The 15,282-nt window shown below is 35.1% G+C and overlaps 1 protein-coding gene and 1 pseudogene across 17 annotated transcripts in view; both read right to left on the bottom strand.

Annotated features, from left to right (window-relative positions):
* Nucleotides 1–2,312: 2,312 nt before the first annotated feature.
* The window catches only part of LOC141393586 (uncharacterized), an 88,436-nt gene continuing 75,466 nt past the window's right edge, over nt 2,313–15,282 (bottom strand). For 6 of the 17 annotated variants that reach the window (XR_012410129.1, XR_012410130.1, XR_012410137.1 and 3 more), the window contains exons 10-13: nt 14,366–14,487; nt 14,191–14,306; nt 14,025–14,129; nt 13,221–13,860 (exon numbers count right to left, since the gene is read on the bottom strand). Coding sequence is in view for 2 of the 17 variants with exons in the window: in XM_073966757.1 (XP_073822858.1) it covers nt 2,556–2,571 (16 nt within the window). In the remaining 15 variants the exon portion in view is untranslated. Of the gene's footprint in view, nt 2,572–13,220; nt 13,861–14,020; nt 14,130–14,190; nt 14,307–14,365; nt 14,488–15,282 lie in introns of those variants that run through there. The other 11 variants (XR_012410127.1, XR_012410128.1, XR_012410131.1 and 8 more) reach the window with 4 other exon arrangements.
* LOC141394780 (adipokinetic hormone/corazonin-related peptide receptor variant I-like) lies at nt 6,443–12,187 on the bottom strand (annotated as a pseudogene).

The following is a 15,282-nucleotide window of genomic DNA, read 5'->3' as shown; positions in this document are numbered from 1 at the left end:
CTTTTATCGACCAAAATGACCAAAAACTGCAAAAATTTGTTGAACAGGGTGCTCCCGTTGTGTGGGGTCTAAACCAAAACGTTGACCTATGTTAATAATTTTTGGTACGAAGGATTCATATCTTCCAAGAGGTCAAAATAGCAAATTTCAGCCAAATCGGTCATAAAGTGTCGCTAAAATCCACAAAATATCTAAAATCGGACGGTACTTTTATGTGGGGCTATGACAAAAAATGGACCTATTTTCAAAAAAATGATACATACTTGTTTTCTACACTCTGAAACCCTTAAATATGAATTTTAAGGAAAACCGGTTGATAGTTGTGGGTATTACCGTTCTATTTCCATTGGATACTACGTACAGTCACAACAGGTTTTTACAAAAAATTCTCGCATCTTAAAATAGAAAAATCCACTTTATTTTAACTGTGGCAAATTTGAGCACGATTTGACTTCTGAATTTATTAGTACAGACGCCCTGCTATCTTTCAAATTCGATTTGGAGGTGGACATATTTGGACATTTTTTTAAAAGTTTAAGTATATTTAAAAAATATTTGTAAAAAATAATTTTTAATATACATAAAAACATTGATATTATTACGCTAATTTTACAAATTTCATCGTTCTTTTTGTAAATATTATGAAAGTACTCATTAACAGCTTCCCGATTCATAATAACTTTGGTCTCACTTCTGTATATTTATGCAGCGACGCAATACAACAAAAATTGTATATTTTACAGCACAAAGTCAGTTTTATTTTTACATAAAAAAGTGTCAACTTTGGTACTGCGCCAATCAACGAATACTAACGTTATTTACAAAAACTAATTATTTTCAGATGACTTGATGTGTTTTTTATTATTCAGTGCAAAAAAAATTAAAATTTCGAAACTTCAAAAATAGGGTTTTGGCCAAAAATTTCCTGATTGATACCTATGTGCATTGGTAAGACTCTTTTATACAATAGATCCACAGGTCGTCAATAGAATTACACCCAATTTACCTCCAATAGCATAAAAGAGTACCCAAACACCAACATGTATAGAAATGGGTCCATTAGAACAAATATGGGAGCAAAATGATCAAAAGGTGTATATATTTCATATTCTTATACATTACATCTGAAATTGTTTTTCAAATAAAATTAAAAAAAAAACCTAAAAATGTTCTACAATGATTAATAAAACATATTTGAACCTTAAGAATATAAATGAAACCCTTATAACGGCATGTCTTGTTTAGAAATTCAACATCGCATAACTTGAATTGAAAGTGACTTGGTGTTTTCAACAAGTCCGAAACATAACATTCCAAACACCAATTGACAAATGCCGTCCCCCTACACTGGCTCGTTCCCTCGTTTGTTCCTTCACGGAACTATCGTCTTCACTCAATTAAATTTTTAAAATATGACAGTTTTGTTTCAGTGTCTGTGTGGCCTGAAGCGGTCAATCAATGGAAAGTGGTTTTTAAATATCATTGACACCCGACAATAAACATTAATTAAATAACAATTTGTATTCATGATGAGAATCTCGCACCGCCACCGCTATTGACCACATTTATATATGTATTTACTATTTACATTTTTGCCAAAAACAAACTCACAGAAAGCTAACGTATACATCTCCGACTGGAATCTGCTGATAAGATCAGAGGCCTAAAACTCATTTCAAAAATTATAATTTTAATTTAAATCTCTAAAAGAAACGAAAGTACTATCTATAAACAAATTAAAAAGCGATCAACTGAAAAAAAAACTACTTAATTAATGTGATTTGCATGATGTCCATGTTGGGAAACATTCATTCTGCTTGTTTGTTCGTACTATGTTGTTGTTTTATTGACATAAATAAAAAGTATTTTGTTGTTTGGTTTTAGCTGTTGTTGCTGTTGTACGCTTATAAATCTAAAATTATATTTTAACCGATTTTAACTAAAACTACTACATACAAAGGAAAACAAACAGAATCGTGTGCCTTCAAGCACTGTATCGCGGCGTTAATGGATACGAGCGGCAGCAGCACAGCATCATTGGCAAGAGTACTATAATCATGATTTGCATAGAAAGGGAGGGAGGCGAAAGCTCTGAACAAGGAAGGTGAAATAGTAGCAGATATATAATCAAGTTAATACAACTAAATTATGATAATAACATATTATTTACATTTAATAGTTTACTGTAATGTCTGTGTGTGAATGCCTCAATTAAGTAACGCGAATAAAGCCCCTCTTCCTCCTAATACTAATGCCAATGTCATATTTTTGTTTCTTAATTTGTCTAATACCAAAGATAAATATAAATAGTATTTCAAAACATAAACAATTTATTTTTTTATTTTTTTCTTTTGAAATAGAAATTTCAAACTAAGGCCATTGAAGTAAGCTTAAGACTCTTATTGGGTAAGTCATTCTCTTTTTCGTACTCTCCGGCATCTCCTCTTAATCCAGTGACTTATCTTATTACTGCTACATTTTGATATTGAGCTGCTGCTGTAGTTTTCCAAATGGGTATTGATGGGGTCTTGTAGCTGTTGCTGTTGGTTTTCTAATTACAATTTCCGTAAACTGAAAATGTAAAGAAGAAAACAAACCCAAATTATTAAAATGAAAAGTGTTAAGCACACACACAGAGACATTTGCATGATGCCTATCTAATATTTGTTGTTGTATACATTTATCATTAATTAAATAAAACGTTACCGGCAAAAGGCCAACATCCGTCTAATGTAAGTCACGATTTTGAACATTTGTTAGGCATTTGACCAATGTAATCAATAATCAACATCATCATCATCATCTGTTATCAAATCAATAACTCAATTAAGAGATGGGATACAGTGATTCGAAAAGAAAAAAAAGAACTCGAAGAAGATCTCCGAAAGAAGTGCCTTCCATGGAGTAGTAGTCATCCAGATGAGTTTTTTTAATGAATATAATATATTTTTAAGTCTAACCTACTGAATAATAAATTCTGAATGGTTTTCTATAGAACACAAGGTCCATAGAGGTGTTTCTATAGAAAATACAAAAACATTAAAGTAGTCCTATAGAGAAAACGTATATAAAGATCCCGATAGAATTTACCATAAAAAGGAAGAGCACCAGAAAAACATTTATTATGAAGACAAGAAGGTATTTTATAGAAAATAAACAATTATTTATTATTGTCTTTTTAGGACGAAGGCCATTATTTATGAAAGTTTTTAATTAATTATTTGAATTAATCGAGTTGACATGGCCTAAGGAATTTGTTTTGAAAAATGAATTCTAGCGAAGTACCGCACACTCAACCACTATGCTACGATCGTTTCGCTGGTGGTTTACGCCAGCTCATCAGACATATTTTGAATGTAAATGGCTAGAAGACAAAGGTTGATTTTGATAACTTCTCACGGTGCGCCTTAACTAATTTTAAATGAATGGTGCTTACACCTGGGAAGTTTTTGCGGATTCTGAAACTACAATGTTCATAGATGAGAAAAATATAAAAACGAAAAAAATCGCCGGAGGGATTTTCAAATAAATCGCGGTCAAAGTTCAAATTTTTAGCGCTTTATTATGTTTTCACGATTTTGCAATTCTTATCGAAATGGGATTAGATCAAATGTTGTAACAGTGAAAATGCTCTACAAGATTGACCTTAATGTTATTTTCGTAGGTTTTACCATTTTTGAGATATAGAAGTTTAAATTGGGACAATGCACTGACTGTATCGTCTCCTTATAAAATAATGTCATGACTGCAATTTCCCAACTTAAATTTAAATATCTAAAAAATGGTACAACCTAGAAAAAATTACACAAGCCAGTCTTGTAGAGAATTTTTACAGCTATAAGATTTTCTCAGGTCCCTTATCGATAAGACTTGCCGTATTCAAGCAAAATCGCGAAACCCTAAAAAAAACCTAAACATATAACCTGAGCCTCTTTATCTCAGAAATGGTTCAACCAGGGAACAAATCATAAAGGGAAATCCTCTAGAAAATTTTCATAGCTACAACATTTTCTTTAGCTCTATTTCGATAGGACTTGCGGTTTCCACGCCAAATCCTGAAAACTTAAAATAGACCTAAAAATGTGAACATTGACCGCGATTTATTTCAAAATCTCTCCAGCGATTTTTTCTTGTTTCTTGATTTTTCTCCTCTATGACCATTGCTGTCTCAGAAGCCGCAAAAACTTTTTCAGGTGTAAGCGGTTTTCATTTAAAGTTAGTTAAGGTGCACCCTTCATGGCACTGTTTTATAAGGAGACGATACAGTCAGTGCATTGTCCCAATTTGAACTTCAATATCTCAAAAATGGTAAAACCTACGAAAATAACATTAAGGTAAAACTTGTAGAGAATTTTCACAGCTACAATATTTTTTCTAATCTCATTTCGATAGGACTTAAGGTTTCCAAACAAAAACGTGAAAACATAATAAAGCCCTAAAAATTTTAACTTTGACCGCGATTTATTTGAAAATCCCTCCGGCGATTTTTTTTTCGTTTTTTGATTTTTCTCTTCTATGAACATTGTAGTTTCAGAATCCGCAAAAGCGTCCCAGGTATTAGCACCTTTCATTTAAAATTAGTTAAGGCGCAAGGTGTTCTATTTATACAAGCATTTTCACAAACTTGTAGATATGAAGTATTTTTTGAAGTCTTCTAAGTCTAAGTTTGGTTATAGAATTAGCAAACAGCGTCTTCTTTGGCATTTAACAGCACTGTAAAATAATATTCTTTTGAAGGGCTTTCCATAAAATGGAAGTCCGTTGAAATGACCTGAAGCATAGGACCATAACAGAGTCTTATAATAAATAATTGACCATTGGAAAGTTCTGCAATAAAAGCGTTTTTTATAGAATTGAAAATCACTGAAAATATTTTCGAAAAAATGGATTGCAGCTGGAATTATCGTATTTAAATAAAATACCACTGTACCCTACTTCCACCACTACAAGGGTCTTCTACAAAAGGCACGACCACTGTAATAGCTTTTCGTAAAATAAAATACGTCTGGAAGAGTTCCTTTGGACGGACGACCACTGTAAGGGTATTCATTAGGATGGAAGACGCAAAGAAGGCGAAAGTTTTTTCTATAGAGTAAAATACCACTAGAATGGTCTTCTCTAAGATAGAAGACCACTGAAAGGGATTCTGCAGCACAGAAGGTTACTGAAAGTGTCTTTTATGGAATAAAAGAGAGCCCTAGAAGAGCATTGGAAAATACCTTAGAATGCAACCGAAAGGGTCTTCTATAGAATAGAGGGGTCCTCTTAGAATAGAAGACCAATAAATGGGGTTTCCGTAGACTAAATTGCATCTGGAGGGGTCTTCTTTATAATAAAAGACAACTGAAAGGGCCTTCTGTAGAACAGAAGACTACTGGAAAGAACTTTTGCAAAATTTAAGTCTACTGCAAGGGTTCTTCTAGGATCTTCTATGGAATAGAATATCGTTGGCATGGACTTCTGTGGAATAAAAGACCACTGTGAGGGCCTTTATGGAATAGAAGACAACTAGAGGACAACAACTAAAGGAACATGGCATAGAACATCACTGAAAGGGTCTTCTATGAACTGGAACACCACACAGGGGTCATCTATAGAATATAACAGTACTGGAAATTGTTTCTGTTCAATAGAAGATCTTTCCAGTACAGTTATATTCGAATATCCTTTGGACAATTATACCGATGCTACTCCTTGTGGTCCTGTTTAAGCGATATTAAGTTTTTCGTGGGCAAGTCCGTAGTTCCTAACATAGTGACCCAAAACCTCTTAATTATGACTGGTGAGCACAATATCTACCGAAAGTAATGACTCCCAAAATAACATCCACTTCCAAAATGGACTATGTCGATCCATTCCTTCAAGTACATCCTCCACAACACTATTGAGCTTCAAACCAAATATATTTTTTGTCGGCAAGTTTATACTTCCAAAAAGGGCTACTAAATCTGCGTAGCAGGTATTAGATTCGATATTGTCAATACATGAAAGTATCAATTTTTACAGGATGAGGGTATATCTATGTCGGCAACGCTGACTGATACTTTCTTACTTGTTTTTTATGGACTGGATTATGGATTTTATTCAACATTCACAAATAAAAACTGACCCTGACAGAAGTCGACAAAATCTCTCAATAGTTCCAAATGCCGTCAATAAATTTTCTTTACCAGCATAAAACACTGTGATTACCTTCATCAATTGAGATGCAGACAACTAGATAAACCTTTGATAATATTACGGCATATCAATTAAAACTGTATTGACAATTGGCATAGATAGGTTAATTAATAGGTGAGCGGCATACTGTTTACTTTAATCGCTTATGATCTTGATGACCTGTTGCTGTTGCTGCTAATAAATACGTTATGCATATACGAGTAAGTGGTGAGCCTGTAATCCCATCGACCTTAGTATTAATCTCTGAACTTTTCAGTGTAATTTAACTGAATTTGTAATTACCGCTATTTAGAGAGGTGTCCGTTACTGCCAAATCTGAGTAATTAATGAGTGTACTGCCAGTTTTTGCACTACTCTCACTAATGTTGAGCAATATGAACATGATGAGTTCGCACTTTTATTTTGAATTTTAAAATTAAAAATACAATTCTCTAGAAAAATGCTCTCAATGTGTTTCAACGTGTTCATCTCTGCTATAGAGCGACGTATGACGATTACTCATTGTTGACTGGACGTGAGGGAAGAAATTGGAAGGGGGATTTAAAATGTCATTAGAAAATAATATTTGAAAGTTTAAGTATCAAATAGCAGTCCAATAATTCAACCCATATGTATACGGAAGTTGAAATCTTTTACTCTGCGAATAGCTTGTAACGGTTGTGTATCATATTTCTCTTTAAGCTGTGTTCACACTTGTCAACGCACACCCATCAAACTGTATGAGAAGTAAAAGTACACTGAGTGAAAAAATGAGGTATTCAATTTATCAATATAATTTTATGATATTCCTAATAAAAATGTCCTTAGGATATCCTAATAAAAATGTTCTTAGGATATAAAGACCTCTTGGAAATATTCCTATTAACTAAAGGCCTCTTGGTTTTACAAAAATGCTCCGGATTTGAATTGAAGCTTTATTAAAGAGAAAACGCCGTAAAATTGATTCCTGTATTCCCTTCTGACACTCACTGTACATTCTATGATGATTGATATGCTATTGTTTTCCCAATTTCCCTTAAACCCTTTAGAAACTTCAATTTTTCTCCTTAACGCATTATTTCCAATACGTCGACGGATATTGAATGCTCCATAAACTATGGGATTCATGCATGAATTCGTGCAGGCAAATATAAATAGGGATTTACTGACAAGGGAACCAATACCGCATTACAATGATATAATAGGGAGTCCCACAAATGAGGAAAGCAATTACAATGGATATGTGTATCTTCAGTGTGCCCATTTTGGCACGGCTCAAAACATCATCCTTTTGCAATAGATAGAACAGCATAGAAGGGAAAAAATAAAAATGAAATGTTATTCATGTAAACGGAACGGCGGAACACAGCAGCCGACGTTTTGGGATAGACTTCAGGTAAATCACTTGGCACCTTACACGCATATTTTGCTCAATACTTGTGATACGTTCTCTACTTACCAATGCCTTTGTCTATACGCTTGCTCCTGCGTTAGATCTCCAAATAAATGGAACCATATCAGTAGATAAAGATGATCTGCGGACAGGCATACATGGCACACATAGTGACAATTTGGTACATAATGTGATGGAATTCACTGGGAAATGAGTGAAACGTCGCACATTGGAAATAACGTTGGGATGCTCATGCAAGTGGAACAAATATGCATGTAATGCGAACACACAACCGCACGCATCAATGTTGCTGTTGCAAACGAAAGATGGACGTCTTAAAGACATGCAAATTGAACATCATCATACTAACCTGAAGTTGACTACCCACTACAGAACCACACCAGGCAATGACCAACATAATGCGACCACAATTGGTGGAGAGTTTCAAAGGTTTCAGGATGGCATAATATCTAACAAAACATGACAACAAAAAGACATCACAAATAAACTTTAAAACTTCAAACAAGAACAACATTATCTGCTCTACTACCAAGGATAAAGAGATGACCCCCTCTTGCTCTAAATCTAAATTGATATGCATACCAAGACGAAACCCGACAAATACAGGACAAACACTCGAAAGAGACTCATAAAACGACACATGTGAAGCTGTTGATTTCCATTGCACCGTATAGGCCCACTCGGCTTACAATGGCATCACAGCATCATGTCAATACGCGATGGACCACGCAAACGTCGTTTGGTCAGCAGATACAACAGCGTTGAATAGCCAATGGCTGAGATAACAAAAAGAATACTGTAACGGTACGGCAAAACAGATGATGATTTTGAGTAGCATGTGAGAGGGAGAGTAAACAAGTAAAATGTCAATCGATGTAATAATGTAATTGGGTGACGGAGATCGTGAAAGTTGAAAATAATGTTGTTATTTTTTGAACATTTAATTAAAATTGTTTTAAATTAAACTAAAACTTCACATGGCGATAACATAGAAATGCAAAAATTCACGACTACTACAGTCTATGAAAGCAAATGAGGAAAATCAATCAGTAGAACTCCTTTGGAATTCTATCCGTTAATAAACGTAACGTGACACCTGGATACACATCGTATTGGATACAAGCCTTAACTTATTATTACATGCAAGACTATTGCCTATACTTAACAGGAAGTGATACTAAAGTAAAACTTCAAACTGTATTCTGAAATAATTTCTAATCAAATCGACAGCAAGCCTGCAACACAATCCGATCGTCAGCCAGATGAACACCATCAAGCAGCCGAATGTCAACGAGCAAATATAGCCCGAAGCCCGTGTCCTTTCAGTGCTGAAGAAGACAGATCGCTAAACCGCTGACGCAGCCTGATCGTCCTCAGGCCAACCATTGTCGAGTCTCCAAACATCATAACCTGATTACTTTTAAACAACCAATCAGATCCAGTAGTAGCCGATTACCAGCAATTCGATACCAACCAGATTAACGTGGCTACACCCCACTTACCATCACTTTACTACTTCACCTAATGTAAAAAAACATTTAATACTCATATTTACACAATTGTATCAATGAGACGTTTAATCGTTTTTCTTACTTAAAGTTTATGGGTCCTAAAGTCAATCCTGGCAACGGCTGAGATAACCTCAGTTTAAAACAAGTAAAAACGTGTTAAGTTCCTCGGGGCCGGGCTGAACAAAAAAACAAAGTTCGTATAGTCAAACACTTCGCAAATACAAATTTTTAATTTCTTTAATATAAAGGCAACATCTAATATCTCAACCTAGCGCTGATAGACTCAACATCGGGAGGTACCGTTCCATGGGAGCTATACCAAAACATGGGCCTATATTGACAGTTTTTGGTTGAGATGTTTTGTGACCACAGGGAAACTCAAACGGCAAATTACAGGTAGTTCGGTCGAAAAATGTAGCTACAATCCTCGAAATACCGAAAATCGGGAGGCAACGTTATATGGGGGCTATTCTAAAACGTAGACAGTTTCCAAAAGTATTCTAAAATGTTTCACAGTTTTTGAAGGTTATATATAACCTCAACTGTCAAATTACAGGTAGTTCGGTGAAAAATTTTAGCTAAAATCCTCAAAATTCCAAAAATCTGGAGGTACCGTTATATGGGGGCTATACCAAAACATGGACCTATGTTGACAGTTTTAGGTGGAGATGTTTTGTGATTACTAGGAACCTCAACTCTTAAATTACAGGTAGTTCAGTCAAACATTTTAGCTAAAATCCTCAAAATACCGAAAATTTTGAGGTACCGTTATATTGAGGCTATACCAAAACATGGAGCTACATATGTTGACGGTTTTTAGTTGAGATATTTTGTGACCACTGGGAACCTCAAAAGTGAAATTACATCGCTCATTTACTCAAAGAGTGGCACATCTCAAAAAATCGAGTTTCGAGAAAAACGCGTTTTAAGTTGGCGATTGAAATTTGACTTCCCAACTCAAAAAGATTATTACACAAAAACTAAAATAACTACTTGTAAACTGCTAGCCAGATATCAGTGCTAAATTTCTGTGCATTATCAATCATGAATTGAAGTGTTTTAGTGCTTCATAAACTCAAACAACTTTTGTGTCGAATTATGTGAAACTCGTAGTAAATCAGCTGTAACTCGCCGAGTTTTAGAGATATCAGCATGAAAATCTGATACAAGAGAAAGTAGAAGTCGTAGAAGAAATAGAAATTGTTAACTCAGAAAACGCTTTTTTTGAGTTATGCCACTCTTTGAGTAAATGAGCGACATGTAGTTCGGTGAACATTTTTAGCTAAAATCCTCAAAATACCGAAAATCGAGTGGTACCGTTATATGGGGGCTACACCAAAACATGGACCTATGTTGACAGTTTTAGGTGGAGATGTTTTGTGATTACTAGGAACCTAAACTGTCAAATTACGCGTAGTTTGGTCAAAAATTTTAGCTTAAATCTTCAAAATACCGAAAATCGGGAGGTACCGTTATATGGGAGCTATACCAAAACATGGACCTATGTTGACGGGGTTTAGTGGAGATATTTTGTGACCACTGGGAACCCCAAACGTGAAATTACAGGTAGTTTGGTCAAAAAATTTAGCTAAAATCCCCAAAATATCGAAAATAGGGAGGTACCGTTATATGGGGGCTACACCAAAACATGGACCTATATTGACAGTTTTAGGTGGAGATATTTTGTGATTACTAGGAACCTCAACTGTCAAATTACACGTAGTTTGGTCAAAAATTGTAGCTAAAATATTCAAAATACCGAAAATCGGGAGGCGCCGTTATATGGGGCCTATACCAATATTTTGTGACCACTGGGAACCCCAAACGTGAAATTACAGGTAGTTTGGTCAAAAATGTAGCTAAAATCCACAAAATACCGAAAATCGAGAGGTACCGATGGGGGCTATACCAAAAAGTGGTCCGATATAGCCCATCTTCGAACTTTAACTGCGCTGTAGCTCAATTATTGCTAACGCTAGAGTGATTACAACAGACGGACAGATGGACATAGTTAGATCGTCTTAGAATTTTATACTGATAAATAATATATACATATATACTTTATATGGTCGCAAATGATTAGTTCGATGTGTTACAAACAGAAAAACAAACTTAATATACCCTCCATACTATGGTGGAGGGTATAAACAAATCAATCATTATTATGACTATATACATGTTAAAGCTATGCGCACGATAACTCTCGAAGGGACAAACCGATTTGGTCTATCGTAATATTTATACCAGACATAGGTCAAGTTCGAATATGGACTATTTCGGTCCACTCCTTCGGGTACCTCCCACACAAAATTTCGGAAAAGTGCAGTTTAGGACCTCCTTCCGAATCGTTTTGATTTCTGTTGTAACAATTTATATTCGCTGCCACCATTACGACGGTAATGTCCATACTTCCTGAGAAAATGACCCGAACGCTGGATAAACCCGCTATGACAACATGTATAGTGGATGGAGCGCACGATAATTCTCGAGCGGATAAACCGAATCGGTTTAAAATTTGGCAGTGGTAATATATTGCGCAAACTTTAATCGTGTTCTAAGATGGGCTATATCGGTCCACTCTTTTGGGTACCTCCCTCACAGAATTTAAAAACTTGTCGTTAAAATGGTACGCACGATAACTCTCGGAGGCAGTAACCGATTTGCTCCATATTTTGCACATTGTAATATTTCTACGAGACATAGATACGGTTAGAATATGGACTATATATGTCAACTCCTGCGGGTACCTCCCACACAAAATTTCGGAAAAGTGCAGTTTAGGACCTTCTTCCGAATCGTTTTGATTTTTCTTGCAACAGGTTGCACTCAAGGTCCCTATTACGATGGTACAAGGTTTTTATGTGGCAAGTCCATACTTCTTGAGAAAATAATTCGAAAACTGTAAAAAACACCGACGGCCAGCAAGCACCACCTTCGGATTTCACCACCAGCCACTCACCAGTTAAATCCATATCTTTGCAAGTTCATGCACCCAAAATTCTGAAAAGCCTCTCAATACATAAATTTTTTGAAAGAAAAATGTGTTTCAATTCAGACAAGATGAGGGTATGTACATCTCTGACGGCAAAGCCGACTGATACATTTTCCCTTTTTTTACAAAGTGAGTTCGTCAAGTCAATGTAAACAACACAACACATGGTCGTATGTCAAACTGTCCTGAGTACGCTTAGGCTAAAAACTATCAAACTTTCAAAAAAATCAAAAGGCGTTTGGCAAACCTATTTGTTTGTTGCTTTGATTTGGAATTTATGTTTTCTTTTGTAATTTTTTTGCAGATTTTCAAAGATTTGAAAATGGAATTTAATTAAATTTCCACAAGATTATTTGGTTTATTTTAAGTTAATTATTTCCATTCTAATGTGCTGTTGCTTAGTGGGTGGGAATTGCAGGTTGGCAAAAAACTATAATGAAAGGCACATCTTTTCGTCTGCCAAAGAATCGGAATGGTCTAAATAACATGGCACCACTGGAATGGTCTTAATAGCATCTGATGTTGTTAATAATTTCGTATGCTTTGTTTGTTTAACCTCACTATGAATTGCCTTTAAGATTTGTTAATGTTGTTCTTTTCGTTGATGACGTTTCACAAACTTGAGTTTTCAATGAACTCGAATGATCAAACCTCTATTTAATTCCGACTCTTTATAAAACATTAAAATTACTTACCTTTTCTTAACACGTTTATAATTTTCGCCAATAATATCCCTCCCTCCCATAAAATGTCATTGCGTTGTTTTGACGATTTTTAGTCACTAACATTTGTCACACTTTTCAAGTATTGACAACACTGTTACTCCTATTTTTCTCTTCTCTCTTTCAGATGTCAATTTGTTTTGCCAGTAGTTTCGAGCCTCTTTTCTCCAAATTCTCAACAAAATGTCCCTAAAAACCCCCGGATGTTATTGAAATCGCCCAAAAAAATCCTTAAACATTTCTTAAGTCCCGGCCCACACTAGAGTGATTTCATTGAAAATCGAGGTAGATCGAGCTCCATAGTAGAGTAATGGCATGAAGTTGCAATAGTGGGGAACTGGATCTAAGAATGTCTAATTTCCCTTTTTTTAATGAAATAATTCTAGTGTTGACTGGGCCTAACAAATAATTACAAAAATTAGTTTCATTTTACTTTTGAAATTCATTTCATCCATTTTATTTTACATAAGTGACTTAAAAATAGGAAAACGTCAACAATAAGTTGTCCATTGAAATTCAATTAAATTGATTTCAAACACGTAAAGTATTCTTAGACTTATATATCAATTAAATTAACTATATTAAAAACTTCACTCTTAGGTGATTTTGAATCATCTGATTGGATTTACATATATAAATTTTTATAATGAAAGATTTATTTAGGTGGGTAAAATTTAAAAAACTGGTAAAACTGGAAACATCAAATGTCACTGCCAATACAGGATCAGCGTGTAGTTTTTTGTAATTCCTGAAACATTGGGATGTAGCACCGAAATGGGTTGAGTGTCACGCTCAGGCTATAGACTGAATTATGTGAACAAATATCGAGTGTGTTTGGGATGCCATCCTATCTTCATCCTATTCGCAGAGATCACCTTTGTCGTTAGCTTTAAGAATGATAGGAAAGGATTTAACAATTAAGAGAGTATCCAATTGATTTCGATTTTTGGCCAAAGGACAATTAAGAGAGGATCCAATTAATTTCGATTTTTGGCCAAGGCACAATTGTCGCGGTCATTTAGTATGGCATCACCATCCATGTCATCATCACAAGCATCGCCCCTATATGAAAGGAATATTGACATTTTAGAAGCGATTCTGATTTTGGAATTTTTGATTAATTCCATATTTTTAATATCGATTCTAAACTAAAGATTGTAGCAAGATAAGGTGGATAAGGTTATCTCAAAACGGGAAAATACAGTAATTTTTCTTTACATACTTACTTTCCATCACCGTATCCAATTGATCAACATTGCTAATCACTGGACTGGTGTACTATGGGTGGCATTGTGCGTAAATCCTTTACGACAGTTGCATTGATAGGAACCCTGGGGAAAATTAACAGTCCTCAATGGAAAGATATTCTAACAAATTTAATACAAGACTTACAATGGTATTCACACACACGGAATTCTCTCAACACCTAGCCACACCATTTTGGCATTCACTAATATCCACATAGGTTTAACGTTGATAGGTATTTGTCCAATATTTAGCATTGTAACCTGGAAGCAGACAATATATTAAAATTTGAAAATATTTGTTGATCTCTAAGATCACTGACCAGTTACCTTCATAACGCAATGGACATGGTTCACAACGGAAGCCTGGACTTAGATTGATATGAATGGGCGCACGAGACACAACGATAGTATGACGGAATCTTAGAGTCAATACGCTTTGAGCCTGTAAAGAAAAAAGTTGCATGAATGTGGGTGACTTCGTTAAAAATAGTTCGATATTTCAAACTGAGGGAAATATTGAAATACTAGCAGACCCGGGTCCGCGTTGCTGGCCCATCCTTTTGAGTTTTAATGCGAACTTTTACGGACTTTATGCTTTACAGTTCAAAAATAGGTATTTTCTACCTCATTTCTTCGGGTTCATTGTCAAACCGAGTTATTCGTTGAAGATTTTAAATTTATCAACAGATTTTTTATGTAATCTTTATTTTCCCTTACGTACTTTGTCGGATTTTTTGCCTATTTAGGATTTATTACCGTCCATGTCGCCCATCTTTATCCTAAAGCGATATAATTAAAAATGGTAAAGTCGATTTTTTTTTATTTTTTCATGGCAGATGGACCGCTGAACCTCACCATTTAAGGAAATTTGTAAATATATCGTTTTTTCTTAATAGTGGAGATACCGCGCCACCTCCGAAATTCATGCCTACATGTACCACGGCACATTCCACAAAATTTCATGAAACTCGGTTCGTTAGTATTCAAGCTATAACCTACTTAAAAGTGGCCGTGGTCGGGACTTCAGGCATCAAGAAAGAACATTTGATTGACGGCGCAACCATCGTCGTCTCGAAAATTTATTTCAAGCAGATGCATTCATAAGTTTGGCAGTAATAGCGCTTATAAAACAATAAGCCCTGAAATTCATCAAGAAAAATATATATCATTTCGAGCCACGAGACCTTCCTGAACATTTTCTGAAAATTGCATGAAATTATGTTCAATACTTCCCTCA

This window comes from Musca autumnalis, unplaced genomic scaffold (genome assembly GCF_047663935.1).
Source record: "Musca autumnalis isolate F117 unplaced genomic scaffold, ASM4766393v1 scaffold_2, whole genome shotgun sequence".
NCBI classification, from domain to species: Eukaryota; Metazoa; Arthropoda; class Insecta; order Diptera; family Muscidae; genus Musca; species Musca autumnalis.
Note: the sequence above shows the minus strand (reverse complement) of the source record. Positions and strands in the feature narration are given on the sequence as shown.